This window comes from Stegostoma tigrinum, chromosome 44, assembly GCF_030684315.1.
Source record: "Stegostoma tigrinum isolate sSteTig4 chromosome 44, sSteTig4.hap1, whole genome shotgun sequence".
Lineage (NCBI taxonomy): Eukaryota > Metazoa > Chordata > Chondrichthyes > Orectolobiformes > Stegostomatidae > Stegostoma > Stegostoma tigrinum.
Window position 1 is genome coordinate 9,228,932 of NC_081397.1, and position 19,275 is coordinate 9,248,206.

The 19,275-nt window shown below is 43.8% G+C and overlaps 2 protein-coding genes across 5 annotated transcripts in view; one reads left to right on the forward strand and one right to left on the reverse strand.

Moving 5' to 3' along the window:
• Positions 1 to 7,468, forward strand: part of LOC132206965 (uncharacterized) — a 54,558-nt gene extending 47,090 nt beyond the window's left edge. For 3 of the 4 annotated variants that reach the window (XM_059642100.1, XM_059642098.1, XM_059642097.1), the window contains exon 4: positions 3,765 to 7,468. In XM_059642100.1, coding sequence (XP_059498083.1) covers positions 5,495 to 6,454 — 960 coding nt within the window. In that variant the 5' untranslated portion in view covers positions 3,765 to 5,494 and the 3' untranslated portion in view covers positions 6,455 to 7,468. The remainder of the gene's footprint in view (positions 1 to 3,764) is intronic. The other variant, XM_059642099.1, reaches the window with a different exon arrangement.
• The window catches only part of LOC132206967 (uncharacterized), a 405,704-nt gene that overhangs the window by 260,680 nt on the left and 125,749 nt on the right, over positions 1 to 19,275 (reverse strand). The gene's annotated exons all lie outside the window — the stretch shown is intronic.

The window sequence follows — 19,275 nt, forward strand, 5'->3', positions numbered from 1 at the left end:
CAGCAGGAGACCATTCAGCCTCTTGAGTGCCTACGGCCCCATTCAATATGGCACAGCTGATCCCATCTTGGCTTCAGCTCCAGTTTCCTGCCCCCACTCCCATTCACCTATCATTGATTCCAAATCTGTCTGTCTCCTCCTCCAATTCATTCAGTGTCCCAACATTGAATACACACTCGAGAACAGCAGTATGTACCCACAGCAAATCCCCCAGATTCACATCCCTGTCTCCCTTGGACAGAACCCATTCCTCCTTCTCTCTGTTTTCAATCTGTCCCAGCCCCTTCTCCTGAAATGTTGAACTCTTGTTCCAGATTGTCCCACATGAGCAATCATTCTCTTTCCTTCTCCTTTCCATCTTATATCCCTCAATGAGATCTCCTCTCATTCTTCTAAACTCCAGAGATTATTGGCCGAAACTGCTCAATCTCTCCTCATAAGCCAAACCGCTTACCTCAGAAAATGACATGGACAAAATCGCATTGCATCTAAATAGTATACTGGATGTAGAACACACATCCCAAAGTGAGCTCGTCACAGTGTTGGAGAGGTCTCCAGTGCCAATAAAAGGCCCATCGAGCCTGTGCCAGTTAAAAACACCACCTCACCATTCTCTAATTCCATTTCCCCAGCACTCAGCCCATTGCCTTGGCATCCCAGGTGCACATCAAAATTCTTCTTCATATGTGATGAGGGTTTCTGCCTCTCCCATCTTCACAGGTAGCAAGTTGCAGGTTCCCCACCAGCTTCTGGGTGAAAACTTGGTCCCTCATTGCTCCCTCCATCAAGGATGAAACCTTTCTTCCTGCTTACCCAATCTATGGACCCTCATCATTTGATACATCCCAATCATGTCCAGCATCTCAATCTCCTCTGCTCTGACGATAAGAACCCCAGTCTGTCCAATCTCTCTCCATCACTGGCACTCTCCAGTGTCGAAGGCAACATCCTGGTAAATCTGCCTCTACACCCTCTCCCCGTGCATTTAGATACATTCTGTCATTAAAGTGTCTTTTCTTTTATTTACAGCTCACTGTGATGTTGCATCAGGTGGGAAACACGCAAGTTATTTTGCAGTGAAAAAGCTGGCAGTTAATTTTTAATCAGCAAAGTTACGTTTTTAGCAGGTGGTTCATGTAGAGTCACTGTTGTCTCCTTGCAGAGAGAGAGAGAGAGAGAGAGAGGGAGGGAGAGGGAGGGAGAGGGAGGGAGAGGGAGGGAGAGGGAGGGAGAGGGAGGGAGAGGGAGGGAGAGGGAGGGAGAGGGAGGGAGAGGGAGGGAGAGAGAGGGAGAGGGAGGGAGAGAGAGGGAGACCAACAACAACTATTTTTGTTGTTTAACTTTTCAACTGTTTAACCTGAGGGTCACCACATCTAAGGCAAAGGGGAACGATCATTCACAGCAATCTCAACCAGTGCAGAAACTGAACCACACACTTTCAGCACGACCAGACAGTCAACTGAGCTAACCAAGCCCTACACGGCAAAAACACTGGGCAACACGGTGGCTCAGTGGTTAGCACTGCTGCCTCATATTGTGTGTGTGGTTTCCACCGGGTGCTCCAGTCTTCTCCCATTGTCTCAAGGTGTGCAGGTTCGGTGGAGTGGTCATTCTAATTTACGCATAGTGTCCGGGGTTGGTAGATTAGGGAGATTAACCATGGGAAATGCATGGTTACAGGGATACATTAGAGGAGTCGGTCTGTGTGGGATGCTGCTCAGATGGTTGGTACGGACTTAATGGACTGAATGGCTTACTTCTACTCTGTAGGGATTCCACTGATGTCGATGTTTGGCTCAAAGGTGCGGGGCAATTTATTCTGATCTGAACACCGCACTTGAGTGTGATTCACTTTCAATTTCGAAATAATGGGGAGGCAATATCCTATTTTGTCAGATGCCTGGGATGTACTGTGAGGACTTGAAATTAAATCTTGCTATTGCAGATCACGGATTTTGACTTAAACTTTAAACAAAACAGATCTGGAGTTAAGGCTCTAATGATGACCATTGTGAGAAGCAAAGAACCATCTGGTTCAGTAGTGAAGACTGACATGAAAAGTTATTTCTTCTCTCAGGGAGATAAGAGACTTTGGAACTCCTTGCTAGACAGAGCTGTATGTATTTGTGGCAGCAGGGGGAAGGCAGATTTAAGGCTGGGATTTACAGTTTCTTGATCAGACAGGGAATCAATGGGAAGGGCAGGAAAGTGGACATGAGGAATGTTGGATCAGCCACAGTCCTATTGAATGGTGGAGCAGGATCGAGGGGCCGAATATCCTACTCCCATTCCTGTCTCTGATGGTCCTTATGGGAGCAAAATCTGCCATTCTCACCTGATCTGCTCTGCACGTGACTCTTAACCCTTTGCAAACTCCTCATTACCTTCAGGTCGAGCATGTCAATCCATTCAAGGACATTTTGAGATTGGCGTCCCCTTGCCACCTTGGCAGAGCTGGCCACACCCTGTTCAAAGTACAGAGAAATAACATTTGTCATCGTCAGTTTTAGGCTTGTTCCAACTGTGTGCTTTTCTAAGAGGAACTGGTCTGTGTCACAACCCCAGATATTAATTGCTCATCCCGTAAACTCTCACTGTCTTCCAGATAAAGTTTGTTTTTCTCACCATTCACCCCTCCATATCCCCACGTTCACCATCCAACCACTCCGAATGTCCAGCTTGTTGGCTCAACACTGAAATGATTCGTGCAGTTCAATGTAGATCAGAGTGACGTTATCTGCTTTGGGTGCAAAACCAGGAAATTGGGTTTTTATCCGCCGGATTGGGATGTGGGGGTGCTCCAAGTCCTGGATGTACCTCATACACCAGTCAGTGACAGTGAGCATTACAGGAGCAGCAGATGGTGAAGAATGGAAATGTGATGTTGGCCTTCATAGTGAGAAGGTTCCAGTCCAGGAGCAGGGCTGTCTTGCTGAAATTGTACAGGGAGAGACCACATCCTGCTGTATTGTGTCTGCAGTCTGGGGTCTCCGTCTCTGAGGATGGATGTCCTGGCTATGGAGGGAGTGCAGCCGAGGTTTCCCAGACTGAATCCTGGGATGGCAGGACTGAAGGATAAGGACAGACTGGATCGCTTAGGATTATATTCACTGGAGTTTAGAAGAATGAGGAGTCATCTCATAGAAACCTGTGAAATTTCAATGGGACTTAACAGGGGTAAACACAGATGTTGCTGATGGCTGGACATGGGGCTAAGGACACATGAGTCCACCCTCAGGGGCTCACAGTCTAAAGGAGATGGGGAAGGGCTGAGGGTGGGGAGAAATGTCTTCACCTAGAGGGTGGGGATCCAAGGGGATTCTCTGCCACAGAAAGTGGTTGGGATCAGAGTAGTGAATGTTGTTCAAGTAGCAGCATCGAGTTCTTAGGGGCAAAATGTCTTGGACAGCCACATCATAACATCCCAACTCCTACACTCAGTGTTGGAACTGTTGAAGGCAACTGTTCCAAACTTGCCGTCCGCCTGGGACTCCACTTTATGCAACTATGTGCCTGCACCCTTCGATCCCTCTGTTTGACAACACTCCCCAGGGCCCTACCATTAACCTGCCCTGGTTTGCCTCAGCAAAAATGCAACACCTCTATATTTGTCTAAATTAAACTCTACCTGCCAGTCCTCGGCCCATTGGCCCAGTTGATCAAGTTCCCGTTGTACTCTGAGATAACCACCTTCACTGTCCATGAGGCCACCGATTTTGCTCCTGCTCCTCATTTACTATGTTTCTGTATTGTCCTATTTTCAGGCTGAGCAAGCAGACCAGCAACCATCCTGCATCACATACACCACCCTGAGGCACACAGATATGCGAGGGGATGAGGAACCAGGTCAAGGTGAAGAGGGAAATGTTTATGCCAATCTTCCACGGACATTGTGAGACAGCACAGAAGAATCCCTTCAATGCCTCACAAATTGATGGATAGCAATTGTTCCTTCCAGCAAATAAGGGGGAGAAGGAAGAGAGGACAGAGGAGCGTCAGGTTTCTGCAGCTGAGAAATGGCTAAGCTTTGTTCCCATTCACTCAGCCAGACATCAACTCCAAACATGAATTTGCCTTGAGAAGCCATCGGAATAACTGTCTCTCACATAACTCTGAGTGGGCCAATCTCTTCTGCTGCAGCATGATCTGACCCTTGATGGCAGGGATTTGAGATTTTGTGCTGTCCATTCCTAACTTGAGTATCCATTTGATCTCCTGGTGAGTGTATCAGGGCAGATGAGCCAATGAATTGAATCTACTCTGCATTTATTTTTTAATTGTGGTGAGCTATTATCAGAGGTGTGATTATTCCCCAGCCTGATCTTCATTACCCTCTAACTTCATCATTTTCAAACATATATCCAGCTCTCTCTTCATACCTCATATGGAATCCACCTCCACCACTCTCCCAGGCAGTGCATTCCAAATCCGAACAATGCTCCAAAGATGTTTCTCCTCATCTCACTCCTAGCTGTCTTGGTGACAAATTTGAAATTGTGACCCCTGGTTACTGACATAGTGGAAACAGAGTATTCTACTTTACCCTCTCAAAATTCTTCATTATTGTGAACACCCCCATTTGTGACCCCTCTGCTCCATGGAGAATAAGCCTGGTTTCATTAATCTTTCTTTGAACGTAAAATCCTTCATTCCTGCTGTCATTCTAGTGACACCTTTAAGCCATCTCCAGAGTGTTCTTCCTTAAATAAGGTGTCTAGAACTGAACACAAGCGTAGCCTGAGCAATGTGGTCTTAGCAATGATTTGTAGAGGCGTAGCATTACTTCCTTGCTTTGAGACTCAATGCCTCTATTTTTAAACTCAAAGATCCTTTGAACCTGCTTCACAACTGTTTCAACTGGCCTGGCCACCTTCAGAGAACGATGCACATGAACCCCAAGATCTCTCTGTTCCAATTTTCCCTTTAAAGCTGTACCCTTAAGCTTGTATTGTTTCTTTGCATTTTTCTCAGCAAAATGCATAAGCTCATATTTTTCTGCATTGAAATTTATCTGCCAGGTCTCTGCCCATTTGGCCAACTTGTCAATGTCCCTGTGAAGTCACTCAGTATCATCCTCACAATGCACTCTTCTCCATGGCTTAGTATGATCTGTAAATTTAGAGACTTTATCCTCAATACCCAACTCCAAATCATTTCTACAATCAATATATTTATCTATATATATCTGTCAGTTTCTCTTACGTAAACGTATGACTATTTACCAGCCTGTACCTGTTAGTTTCTGCTGAGAATTGCAAGTGACAATATTAATCTGTTAGCGAGTTTTGAGAAGATTTGTAGCTCAGTTTGAGGTTCTGGATGTAAGTTTGCTCACTAAGCTGGAAGGTTCATTTTCAGACGTTTCGTCACCATTCTAGGTAACATCATCAGTGAGCCTACGGTGAAGCGCTGGTGTTTAGGTTTCCTTGGGTTGGTCATGTCACTTCCTGTGCCGGTGATGTCATTTCCTGTTCTTTTTCTCAAAGGGTGGTAGATGAGCTCCAAATCTCTGTTTGTTGATGGAGTTTCGGTTGGAATGACATGCTTCCAGGAATTCTTGTGCGTGTCTCTGTTTGTCTTGTCCAAGATGGATGGATGTGTTGTCCCAAAGTGGTGGCCTTCCTCATCTGTATGCAAGGATACTAGTGATCGTGGGTCATGTCTTTTGGTGGATATTTACCAACAGGTGGCGACAGACCTGACCCCACAACTGGAGAACCGAATCACAGCCTCACTCATAAAACTTCAAAAATCTGGAGAATTAAACAAGAGACTCTTCCAAAAAATGAAACCAGATGGATCCAACACACCACGCTTCTACGGACTACCCAAAATTCACAAACCAGGAGCTCCCCTCAGACCCATAGTCTCACTACCTGGAACACCAACATACAGACTAGCCAAGGAACTACACCAAAGACTAAAACACCGAGTAGAAGACTCACGCCACTCCATTCACTCCAGCCAAGAATTCTTGAACACCATCAAAAGCACCAAGATAGAAGAGGATGAAACAATGGTCTCCTTTGACGTAACAGCCCTGTTCACATCCATCAACATCAATCTGGCCAAAGAAACACTGACTACACTAGTAGAAGAACCAAAGACACATACACCAGACACCACCAACCTCATCAGCAAGGACAAAATCATCAAGCTCGTGGACCTATGCCTCACCACCCACTTCACTTTCAATAACAAAACCTACAGACAAACTAACGGTACACCCATGGGATCTCCGACATCAGGGTTCTTAGCAGAGGGAGTAGTGCAGAGACTCGAACAAACAGCTCTGCCAATCATCCAACCCAAACTTTGGGTCTGCTACGTGGATGACACCTTTGTCATCACTAAACGAAACAAATTAGAGGAAACATTCAAGACCATCAATAATATCCTTCCTGATGTAAAATTCACAAAAGAGGAGGAACACAACAACAAACTGCATTCCTAGGTACCACAGTACAGCGACCAGTTAATGGGGAACTTCAAACCAGCGTCTACAGGAAAACAACACAGACAGACCAAATACTGAACTGCCTTGTCAGTGTGTAAATGCACTTATCGAAGTACACCTGTCAGTTCCTGCTGGGCGAATGTGTGGGTGCTGTTCCCAACATGTACCTGTGAGATTCTGCTCTGTAAATAGGAGAGTCTAGTTAACAGACTATACTTGTCAGTTTGTGCTCTGTGAAACTGGGAGTGTAGTTATCATTGCGTATGTCCGTTTTAGCTTTGAGAATGAAGGTGAAGTTATTCATCTCTCCCTGACAGTTCCTGCAATGCGAATGCATGACTGACATTAGCAGAAACCAAGAGAGACTGATAACTACAGTCACACCTTTACATTGTAGTCAATGTGTTGTCATCATTTGTGTGTTTCTGCAATACGAACAAGTGGGTGTAGTTATCAATCTGTACGTGTCAGTTTCTCCTCATGTATCAAAATGGCTAAGTCTCTGAAGGCCAGTATTATTCTCTGTGACTGTACAAATCACTCTGTGATAGTTATTGTTAGGGTGTTGAGGCTGGCTCTTAATCTCTTCTGCATTGTGTGATTTATGAGTTGAGTGTCAATCCGTGTGGGAGGTGAGGGGGGTGAGGAAGTTCAGGACATGGGGTGATAACAGGAGGGGAACTGCTTTATTCTGAGAACCATTCTGACAAATGGTCACATATTTCCTATTTGGTCAGACAGCCTGAGATCTGTGGTACCACTGATTAAACTGCTTGTTTCTCACCAAAAACAGAATCACAGATATGGTACAGCATAGCAGCAGACCATTCAGCCCACTGTCTCTGTACTGGGAATTTTTTATGCAGCAGTTCCGCAGTAATTGTCAGGAATGTGAACTTCATCTACTCATTGTCACCGTCTATTTGTAAAGGCCAATATGACATAAGTTCTGTGGGTATCTGGCTTTTCATAACGATTGTGGTAGTTTTGATATGTTTCCCACAGTCTCAGGGAGAGCACATGGATCTCATTTTCGTATGTTCAGTTGTGGTTTGTGTCGGAGTAGTAAACTCTGTCAAACTCTTTTCAATTGCACTGAACTGCATTGCATTTCAGTCTCAGTTTGTTTTTACATTGTGCATGAGGTTGAGTGTGCAGTAGAATCTATCTGTCACTACTGGGCACTGTAACAGTCCAATATCCTCAGGTGTAATCAGAGATTTTGAGAGTCAGTTCATATCTGGAAATTACTGTGAGGCCGTACTTCATTCTTTTCCTTTTAGCATCCACTGGCTGTGTGTGAGTGAGTTTTCCCTCGTGCTGCCAGTCTGTATCTCAGTTCCCGTCTCCTGTCGTGAATGGGAAACCACCGAAGATCATTAATTGTTGGTGCCTGTGGGAATCATGTGCAAGTGAAAGGCAACACACTGCTACAGAAGGGACTCTGTGCTGTTCCTCAGATTCAAGACTGGAAACACAATGGGCCTTTGTAACTTGTATAGTGTAGAGTTGAACAGGGATTAATGATATAAAGTGTTGACTGTCAGAATAATATCCGTTTCTTTTTCAGTGTGTAGTGATATGCTTTTCTGAGTAATGCTAAAGTAGCAATCAGTGTAAACTGTGAAAGCCAATGGCAGTGAACAATTCAACTGCATTGCTGCTGCCTGATCACACAGTGTCGCTTGGACAGAAAAGACAAACGGGGAACTTATTCCCTGATGTAGACAGGACATGACCCTGCTCTGTGCCGTGATGGTGGAAGCAATTACTGGTACTCTTGTGTTGTTCTATGGAAGGGAAGTGGAAAGGAAAAGGAAGTTTATTTTCTGTCTTGCAGTGCAGCAGATTTAAAGGGTGAAACTCAATTTATTGAACAATCAACACTGTTCAACTCTGCTTTGAAACAAAAGGAGTGTTTCACAAACCTACCAAGCAAACCAATTTTGTCTATTTTTATTTTGTGCACTGCTTCGAAAGGTAACCACTTGATTAAACTGATTTATTGTGAAAATTGTATTCAGATATCTTGGTATTTCTCTGCAATACATCCGAGGGAGGGCCAGGAGGAATGTCAGGCTCTTTACAATAAATTGAGATTAATTTTGAAAGAGGTACTCGAGGTTTCTTGCTGGACTGAAAAAGACAAAACAAATTCTATTCCTGAAAGGTGAAGAAAAGGAGAATGATGTTGCGATAAAGGTGGGGATGGCAGCTCCTCTGCTGCTGTCATACATTTGTGTGAATGAAATGTTGAATGAATGGGATGAGAATTCTCGGTACAGACTCAATAATGTGAAGGAATGCAGGCCTCTCTGACAATGGTTCTGTGAGTAGAAATCATTCCAGATGTGACAGTTTCTGTTGCTTGCAATGTATATGGTATTGCATGGCTATTATTTGTTGGAATGTGTGTTGGGATGGTTTATGCATTTGATAGTGAGAGAGAGAGAGGAGGGTGCAAGAGAGGGAGTGAGAGTGTATATTAACAATTCTCTCAATGTCAGTCTTTGGCACAGCACGTGCATTTGGAATTCACATTATTTAAGTTTTGTGACTATTGAGACAAATATTCATTGAAATAATAATTGTCTGTCTGTTACTTCTGACTGAAATGTTTGCTTCAATATCTGTACTCCATATCTACTTCCCATGTGGTTGGTCAAACTAACAGCATCATCTATGTGTTCACTTGACTGTAACACTAAAAGTACCCTTACTAAATGCAGATTTCATGCTGTTCCTGTGTATATATTTTGGATGAGGATTCAGTCTGTCATTCCTCCAAAGTGAAATTGTTTAGAACTGGGTGGCTGGAAGTGACGGTACAGATAAAACATATACACTGGTATTTCCTCAATGGTGTTTGACTCTTGGTTAGAACACATCTCTCTGGAAATTGCATTCAATGTGTGAGATTGAATCTGCTATCACTGTGGCTAGGATATTCTATGCTCTGACAGTGCAACATACCTGGTGGTTGTTGTAAGATGCTGGTCACAATTGGCTTCGAACTGAGAAAACACTAAATTGTCCTGGTCCTTCAAGTATTGGCCTGGAGGAAGAAGGAATACCTCCTGTAAACTAACATCAGTTGAGATTGATCAGAGTGATATTGCCAATGTAACATTCAGTTAATTATTCATTAGGATTGTTTGTTTTGAGCTATTTATTTGAACAGAACCACGGTCTGATTCTACTCCGAGCCTGAGCTTCTCCTTGTCTATTTTCTTTTCTTAAAATTCGAATACCCGGTTGAGTGAGATCCAAAAGCTAACCAACACTGATACAGCTGCATGAGTGGGACTACATACTGCTAGTGGGTATATGGATATGCGAGTTTCGTTGTCCATCTATATCTGTCAGCTCCCTCTTGTTGAATGCGTCAGTGTAGTTACAAATATATACCTGTCAGTATATGCTCTGTTAATTTTTTTTAATAAATTCAAATGTAGCGAGAGACAGTGAAATGCTCTGTTTACGAGCAGTACAGGCCGATCACAGTCAGCAAGGATGTACAGAACAAAACAACTCAGAGAGGCATGCAGGTTACATTTCACAGGGTGCGCACTCGGAGAGATCAACATTAACAAGATCATCATTATTTGAGGCCAAAGAGTCGATTCATCAATTTAATAATGAACAGAAAGAAGTTGCCCCTGAACCTGTTCGGGCTTCTGTATCTTCTGCCTGATTCAAGAGGTTGTAGGAGATTATTCATCCCTGGAACATCTATACACCGTTACCCTGTGCAGACTGATCTCAAAACTGTGTGACCTTGGTCTCGGCTCCACCCACTGCAACTGGATCCTCAAATTTCTAACCCATAGACTGCAATCAGTGAAGACAGACAACTGCATCTCCTCTACAATAACACACAACACTGGAGGCCACCCGCCAAGGATGCAACCTCAGGCCCCTACTGTGCACCCAAAACTGTGGCGCCAATTTCCAAATGAACACCATCTACAAGTTTGCTGATGACACCATCATAGTGGGACACATATGGAACAACCAGGGGTCAAAACCCAGAAGGGAGATAGAGGGCTTGATGACATGGTGCAGTGAAGGCGACCTCTCTCTCAATGTTGGAAAAACTAAAGAACTGACCATTGGCTTCAGAAAGAATGGGGGAGCACCACCACTTCCGCCGCACCCCCACCCCCCACCTGCCCCTCCGCACACCCGCTACCCCACCCGCCCACCCCCCCCCCCCGCTACCCCGCCCGCCCACTCCCCCGCCCCCTCGGCCCACGATGTTGTGCCGAACGTCTCCCCTAATCCTCATGTCTATCTAACCTCCACTCCTACCTATTGCTATCATCCATATGCCTGTCTCATAGCTGTTTAAATGGCCCGAAAGAGGCTGACTCCACTCTCCTTTCCAGAATGCATTCCACACCCCGACCACTCTCTGAGTAAAGAACCCACCTCTGACTTCTCCCCAATATCTACCTCCACTCACTTTAACACTCTGCTCCCTCACAATAGCTACCTTCACCCGAGGAAAAAGTCTCTGGCTGTCCATTCTATCTATACCTCTGATCATTTTGTACACCTCTATCAAGTCATCTCTCATCCTTCGTCGCTCTAAAGAGAAAAGCCCAAGGTCTCCCAACATTTCCTCATAAGATCTTCCCTCCATTCCAGGCAACATCCTGGTAAATCTTGTCTGCACCTTTTCCAATGATTCCACATCTTTCCTGTAATGGCATGACCACAACTGGACTCAATACTCCAGATGTGGACGAACCAGACTTTTGTATAGCTGGAGCATGACTTCATGGCTCTTGAACTCAATCCCTCTGTTAATGAAAGCTAACACAACATACGCCTTCTAAACAACTCTATCCACCTGGCTGGTAGCTTTCAGGGAGCTGTGAACATGAACCCCAAGATCCCTCTGCTCCTCCACACTGCCAAGAAACTTTCCACTAACCCTGTATTCTGCTTTCAAGTTTGTCCTTCCAAAATGTATCATCTCACACTTTTCAAGGTTAAACTCCATTTACCAATTCTTAACCCAGCTCCGTATACCATCAATGTACTTTTGTAACCCAGAACATGATCCACCTTCGTATCGTCTGCGAACTTGCTGATGCATTCTTCCACGCCTTCAACCAAATCATTTACAACAATCACAAATGGAAGAGAACCCAGAACAGATCCTTGTGGTACACACTCGTAATTGAACACTATATCAAATATTTTCCGTCCACTACTACCCTTTGTCATCTAAGGGTCAGCCAATTCTGAATCCAATCTGCCACATTTCCCTCTATCCCATGCCTCCTTACCCTCTGCATGAGCCTACTGTGGGGAACCTTATCAAACGCCATACTTAAATCCATGGATACCACATCCACTGCTCTACATTCATCCACGTGTTTGGTCACCTCTTCAAAGAATTCAGTAAGGTTTGTGAAGCATGTTTTACCCCTCAGAAATCCATGCTGACTGTCCCAAATCAAACTGTGCCTTTCTAAGTGATCAGAAATCCTATCTCTCAGAGCCCTTGGCAATAATTTGCCCACCACTGACGTTAGGCTAACTGGTCTGTAATTTCCAGGGTTATCCCGATTTCCTTTTTTGAACAAGGGATTGACGTTTGCCACTCTCCAATCTTCCAGCACTCTACCCGTTGACAGTGAGGGCGAGGAGATCATTGCCAAGGGCCCTCCAATCTCTTCCCTCGCTTCCCACAGAATCCTTGGATAAATCCCATCAGGCCCGGGGGACTTACCTGTCTTCACCTTCCTCAAAATTCCTGGCACATCTTCCTTCCTAACATTGGTAGGCTAGAAGAGGTCAGACTGTTTCATACTGTTAAAAAAAAATCCTTCAGAATCCTCCGATCCTTCAGCCACTTCACTTCAATCAATGACCTCTGATTTTTGAACAGTTTCTCCAAGCAGGTTCCTCCTGTCCACTCTGTCTCTCCTTTTCACAGTTTTGTTTTCTATAATCATGACACCCCTCAGCCTCCTCTATTCCAAGCAATATAACCACAACCTCTGCAATCTCTCCTCGTAGCTACAATCTCCAGCCCTGGCAACATTCTGGTAAATCTCCTCTGCATTCCCTCCACAGCAATTACATCCTTCCTGTAATGTGGTGACCAGAATGCACACAATACTCCAGTTGCAGCCTCACCATTTCCGGATACAGTTTCACAGTTATATCCCTACGTTTGTATTCCATACCACTGTCAATGAAGGGGAACATTCTGCATGCCTTGTTTACAATTCTAAATCCTTGTACTGCTACCTTTAGCGACCTGTGCACCTGCACACCAAGATCTCTCACTTCATCTACCCCTCTCAATATATTCTCAATTATTTTTGATTCCATTTACTGTTGGAGCTTCCAAAGTGCATTATCTCGCACTTATCAGAGCTGAACTCCATCTGCCACTTTCCTGCCGACTCCATGAAACTATCTGTACCATTTTGCATCTTACAATTATCCTCTGCACTACCCACTACATGGCCAAGTTTGTGTTGTCTGCAAACTTCTCAAATAAGCCCAACACATTCAAGTCCAAATCATCAATGTAGAAAACGGACAGCAGGGGTTCCATCACTGAGCCAAGCTGAGCACCACTTGAAACAGCTTTCTATTCACAAAGGCAGCAATCAACCACTACATTTTGTTTCCTGTTACTGAGCCATCTTTGGACACAATTCAACATATTGCCCTGTATCGCAGAGGCTCTTACTTTTTGGACCAGTCTACCATGTGGCACTTTGTCAAATACCTTACTAAAATCCATACAGATGGCATCTGATGCACTTCCCTCACACATTCACATCACAGAAACTGACAAGGACAGACTGATAACTAAAGTGATATATCCACATTGTAGAAACTGACAGAGACTGACTGATGAATATGTTTACATATTCACACAGAAGTAGTTAGTCACTGCCTATTTCTGCGATATAAATATGAGCTTATTTATCAATCTGTTTATATTAGTTTCTGCCATGTGAAATTTTGAGTGCAGTTATCAGTTATCTGTCAGTTTGTGTACTGTGCATATGAGAGTGCAGTAATTAATCTCTAGCTGTAAGCATCTGCTACTTCAAAACATGAGTATAATTATCAATCCTTACCTGTTAGGTCCTGCTATGTGAATGCATTGAGTGCTGTGATCAATCTATTCTTGTCCTTGTGCTCTGTGAAATAGCATTTTAAATTTGTCCCTGTCAGTCTGATATGTGAATGCATAAGTGTATTTACCACTCTGTCCCTGCCAGTTTCAGGTCTGGGAATATATAAATATAGTTGTCTATTTTTATCTGTCAGTTACTTCTTTGTCAATATGTGAATGATGTTAGCTGGAACTAACAGACAGCAATTGATATGTTAATATGTGAGTGCTGTTATGGATCTGTGCCTGTCAGGTTCTCCTCTTTGAATATGATTTCAGTTATCAATCTATGCCTATCAGTTTCTGCTCTGTCAATCTGGGAATAAAGTTATCAATATTTAATTGGCAAACACTTTTCTGTGAAAATGAATTTAGTGGTTCAAACGTACTTTTCAGATGATGTCAAATGAGCCTGGGAGTGATATTTTTATTCTGTCCATGTCAGTTTCTTCTACGTGCAGATGTCAATGTCATTATTATTCTGCCCCTATCAGTTTCTGGTTTGTGAACGTGAGGATTTAGTTATTGATCTCTACCTGTCAGTTTCAGCTAAAAGAATGAGAGTTTCACTGCTGATTTCTGCCTGTCAGTTTCTGCTCTGTCTATGTGAGTTTAACAATCAGTCTATCCCTCTCAGACTGCTGTGTGAATATGTTTGTGTAGTTATCAATCTGTACACTTTCAGCCTCTGCTTTGTGAATATGTTTGTGTAATTCTCAGTCTATCACTTGCAGTTTCTGTTATGTCAATATATGAGTTTAGTTATCAGTGAATACCTGTCAGTTTCTTCTGTGTGAATATGTACATGTCATTGTCAATCAGTACCTACGGCAGCAGATGAGTGTAGTTATTGGTCTATGCCTGTCAGTTTCTGCTCTGTGCATCGGTGAGTGAAGTTACCAATCTGTGCCCGATCAGTTATTTGAAACCAAGACTATTACAAACAATCATTCTGCTTTGGGAATGTGTGATTTTACCCATCAATTTCCACCTATGAGTTTCTGGCTTTGAATAGGCAAATGCATTTATCAATGTGTAACAGTCAGTTTTTATTCTGTGAATTTGTGTGTAACAACATTATTCTTGCTGTCAGTATCTGCAACATAAATGTGAGGCTGCATTTCCCCATCTCTCCAGTCAGTTTCTGCTGTGTGAATGGCCAAGTCAAATTATCAGTCCATGCCTGTCAGTTTCTGTTATTTGAATGTGAATATGTGATTCATCATCAATTTTCTTTTGTGTGTTTCTGGAATGTGAATGAGTCAGTGTAGGTATCAATCCGTATCTGTCAGTTTCTACTGTTGTGTATCAATGTGCCTTGATTCTCTTGCAACCAGTAATATTCTCTGTGAATATGCAACACATTCTGACACAGGTAATACAGCGTTGAGACTGGATTTCAATCTCTTCGGCATTTTGAGACTTCTTGGTTCGTTATCAGTTGGCAGGATCTCGGAGGGGTCATATAAATGGGACTGGTTTCCTATGAGAACCATTCTGAATCAACAACACAATTTACAGTTTGTGTGCTGAGTGTGGGTTTTATATTCCGATTGTATCATATGCTGATTCTCTGTCTCAGTACGGGATTTGTTTTTTCAGGTTTCAGTAGTATCAATGAGACATTTAGATTCATTTTTTTTTGTATTGGACATCGTTAGTGCTCTTTCTTAAAGATTTTGTTTTGCACCTGTCTGTCTATTTCTATGTTACATTTTTAAACTAATACTCTATACAACAGAATATCATTTACTTCATCACCAGGATCAGAATCAAGGTGAGGTGCAGCGTGGAAGCAGACCATTCAGCCCACTGTGCCTGCACTGGGACATTACATTCTGCATACTAGTTTCCAGTAATTGTTGGAATTGTGAACTTCTTCCACTCACTGCCAGTGTCTGTTAGTGCCAATTTGACATTATTTCTCCAGTTATCAGCCTGCGAATAGCTGCAGTGCTAGCTTCGTGATGTCGGCAACCATCTCAGATACAGTAGATATTCACTGACTCTGTATGACTGAGGGATTAATATTACACTGACATTTGTCCGTACCATGAGGACTAATGTGATTGTGCTGTAGGGAAGGTTGACATGAACATCAAGCCCTTTGTAGAAAATTGAAACAAAAAATTCAAAGAGATACACAATGTTTCTTGCCAGACTGAAGAAAAAAAAAGAAATATTAACTCCTGTAAGGTGAAGAAATGATAAGGGTGAGGATAGCAGTTCCTCTTCAGCCTCAATACATTCATGGAAATAGAATGCTGGCTGATTGGGATTTTAAAAGTTGTTCATTGAAAAAAAAGGTGCAGACGCAATGGGCTGACGGGCCTTTCTCTTGTGCTGCAGAGTTCTGTAACTTGAGGGTGTTAGTGGAGATCATTTTGAGTCTATCATTTTCTATGATTTGCAGTGAACACAAAACAATTTAGTTGTTCCACATTGTAACATACACCTTCAGTCAGTCAGAGTGTGTGTGTGTGAGAGTGAGAGGAGGAGAGAATTATTCATCAAAGGATTAATTCTGTCCTTCTCAGTCACTGATAAACTTCATATAAACATGTTTCATCCACTTTAGTAACTCTTGTTGCACAGGTTCTTCCCATTTCTGTACTTAACATCTCACTGAGGTATGCCTGTTGAAACTATGTTACAGCATGATCTATTGTTTGTCTTGATTGTAACTTTGAAAATGCCCTTATAAAATGCAGATTTAATGCTGTTCCTGAGTGTCTATTTCGGATGACCAATCAGTCTATCCATCTTCAAAACTTGTGTCAACGTCAGTGGGCTACATACCTGCTGATTGTTAGCAGTAACTGGTCAGACTTGGCTTTGTACCGAGGAAATACAACATCATCCTGGTGCTTCAAGTATTTGCCTGGAGGAAGTCAACATACAGAAAGTCTGGCCGTATTGAACTAATCAACATAACATCAAGTTCATAATCATTGGGACGTGTGTTTGTTTTTAAAAGAAGAAAACTAGCAAATTGAACAGAACCAGAGGCTTTATTCCCTGTTCTCCAGATCTGCTCCTTTTCTGGGAATTCTCATGGTACTTTTTTTTTCCTGAAATAATTCGAAATCAACTGAGTGAGAATCAGAAACTGAGCAACAACTGTACTTTCATACATGGGGCTATCCGAAGAAACAGGCATGCATACACAGTTCAATATCCAGCTCACAACACACTACCTGTGAAAAGGAAGAACAAAGGGCGCTATTTTAAATGTTTCAGGTGAGAAATGTAACCTGGGGACTCAAATACCTGTCCTTTTCAGGGTTATAACATGCCTCTAGTCTGTGTTTCCACTGTTCACGGCACTATGTCCATCCCAGTTTAGAGGATGAAAAGCACAAGACTGACCCCCAGCAGCAGCTTCTTGCCGCTGTGTCTCCCTCCGCAGGCCCACACACAGCCCGAGAAAGGCCTCTCTCTCCCCGCCCCCAGGCCGCTCACTCCAAGTTCCGGGACCAGTTCCTGCTCCGCTCCGCCTCTTACCAACAGCCCCCGGTTCTCCCTGAACTGAGCCCGAATCAACGCCGGTCTCGGAGCCCCCTCTGTGTCCCAGACTCACATCTCGATGCGCTGCTGGAAGGAGCCTGCTGTTCCCTCGCTTCCCTGGGCGCTGGTCTCTCCATTGCGGCCTGTTTCAAACAAACTTCTTCCACTCACTGAGTCAATGGCAGCGCTGGGGGAGGGCCTCACGCATGCGCTCCTCTGGGTTGTGTGTGACAAAGGGAAATGCAGGGTTGCAGGGAAATGGCGGTGCAATGGTTCTGGGAGGGGCTGCTGTTCAGTGGGTCGGTGTGGAATTTTAGTTGGGCCGAAGTATCTGTTTTCACATTGTAAGGATTCTATGATGATTCTATGAAGCGTGCTGCAGATTAGGCGCATAATTGTGAACTATGTGCCAATGTTTTGTTCTGCTCATGTCACCTTCCTTACTGTTTTCATATAGAATAAAAGTTAGAGCATAATTTTGAATGCTCCTGTTTCCTCCCGCAGTCCAAAGGTGTGCAAGCTAGGTGGATTGGCTATGCTAAATTGCCCGTGGTGCCCAGAGATGTTTAGGTTTGGTGGATTAGACATGAGAAATAAAGGGTAGGGGAATAGGTCTGGATAGGGTGCTCTTCAGCGGGCGATGAGGACTTGTTGAGCCAAATGGCCTGGAGCGGTTCAATGTGTGGCAGCATCTTCGAAGGAAAAAGGAACAAAATTAACATTCTGGGTCCAGTGACCTTTCCGCAGATTTGATGGTGGCTGGGAAAACGTCAGTTTATATGCAGATAAAAGGGGAGTGTGATGGGGTTTGGAATAAATGTTAGGATAGAGCCTAACAGAGAGAAGAACATTTGGACAGAGCAAGAATAATGCAGACATTTCAAAGAAAAAAAAATGCCAGCTGTGGACATCACTGACTGGTCTGAGCATTGATTGACCCTCCTGAAATGCCCGTGAGAAGGCGGTAGTGAACTGCCTTCCTGAACCGTTGCAATCTCTGAGCTGTAGGTTGGCCCACATTGCCATTAGTCAGGGAATTGCAGGATTTTCACGGATTGACACAGACTGAACGGCCAATATACTTCCAAGTCAGGATGGTGAGTGTCTTAGAGAAGATCTTGCAGATCGTGCAGTTCCCATGAACCTGCTGCTGCTGTCTTTCAAGATGGAAGTAGTTGTGGGTTTGGTAGGTGCTATCTAATTTTATATTTGAGAGAGTGGATGTTTGTGAATGTGGTGCCAATTAAACAGGAGCAGCTTTTTCGTGGATAGTACCTTGCTTGCTGTGTGCAGTTGGAGCTGCACTAATACAGGTAATGGGGGCTACAGAGGGGAAACCTTTACATTCCTGACTTGAATGTTGGAGATTTTGGACAGGTTTGAGAAATCAGGAGGGAAGTTACTTGCTGCAGTATCCATAGCCTTGGCCCTGTTCTTGTAGCCAATGCATTTATCGGGTGAGTCCGGTTCAATTTGTCCTTCATGGTAGCTCCCAGGATGTTGACAGTGGAGGATACAATGATGCTGAGGCCCAAGTCAAAGAATGCCTTACTGCACGACTCTGTGACACAGTTTTACACTCACACACTGATCAGACTTGATATAGCCTCCATCCACCCTAACAGCAAGCTCTATCACTACAACCCCCCACTACAATCCCAAATCTCACTGGTATTGTATAGGTTAATGTGAGTGATAGTGAACAGAATTGGACATGTTGCACTGACCCTGAGAACAATCCTCTTGTATTACAGTGGGGTCATCACTATTCCTTCTCCTCTCAGAAAGTCTGTCCGGGCACACACTCACCTTGACAGTGGTTAGCTACATACCCCCCATGCTGAGAAACTGCACCATCTGTGTGTCTCTGTTTAGTGGAGAACAGCTGATCTCCTGTTGGGATTGATTTTGTACTGTTCACTGTCAGAGCAGGAGGAGCAAATACAATTGAAAACATTGGAAACGCTCACTGAAGTGAAGGCCAAGCTGAAAACCGAAGTTACCAAGAAAGCAGCAAAGAAATGAACCTGTCGGTGCAACATGTAACCACCTGAACCCAAAAGCTCCTGTCAGAGACACCGACATCTCTCAGGAGAGAGCTGGGCCCGGATCAAAGGATCCCTGTCCCAGTTCCGGTGGAGATACGGACATTAATTGA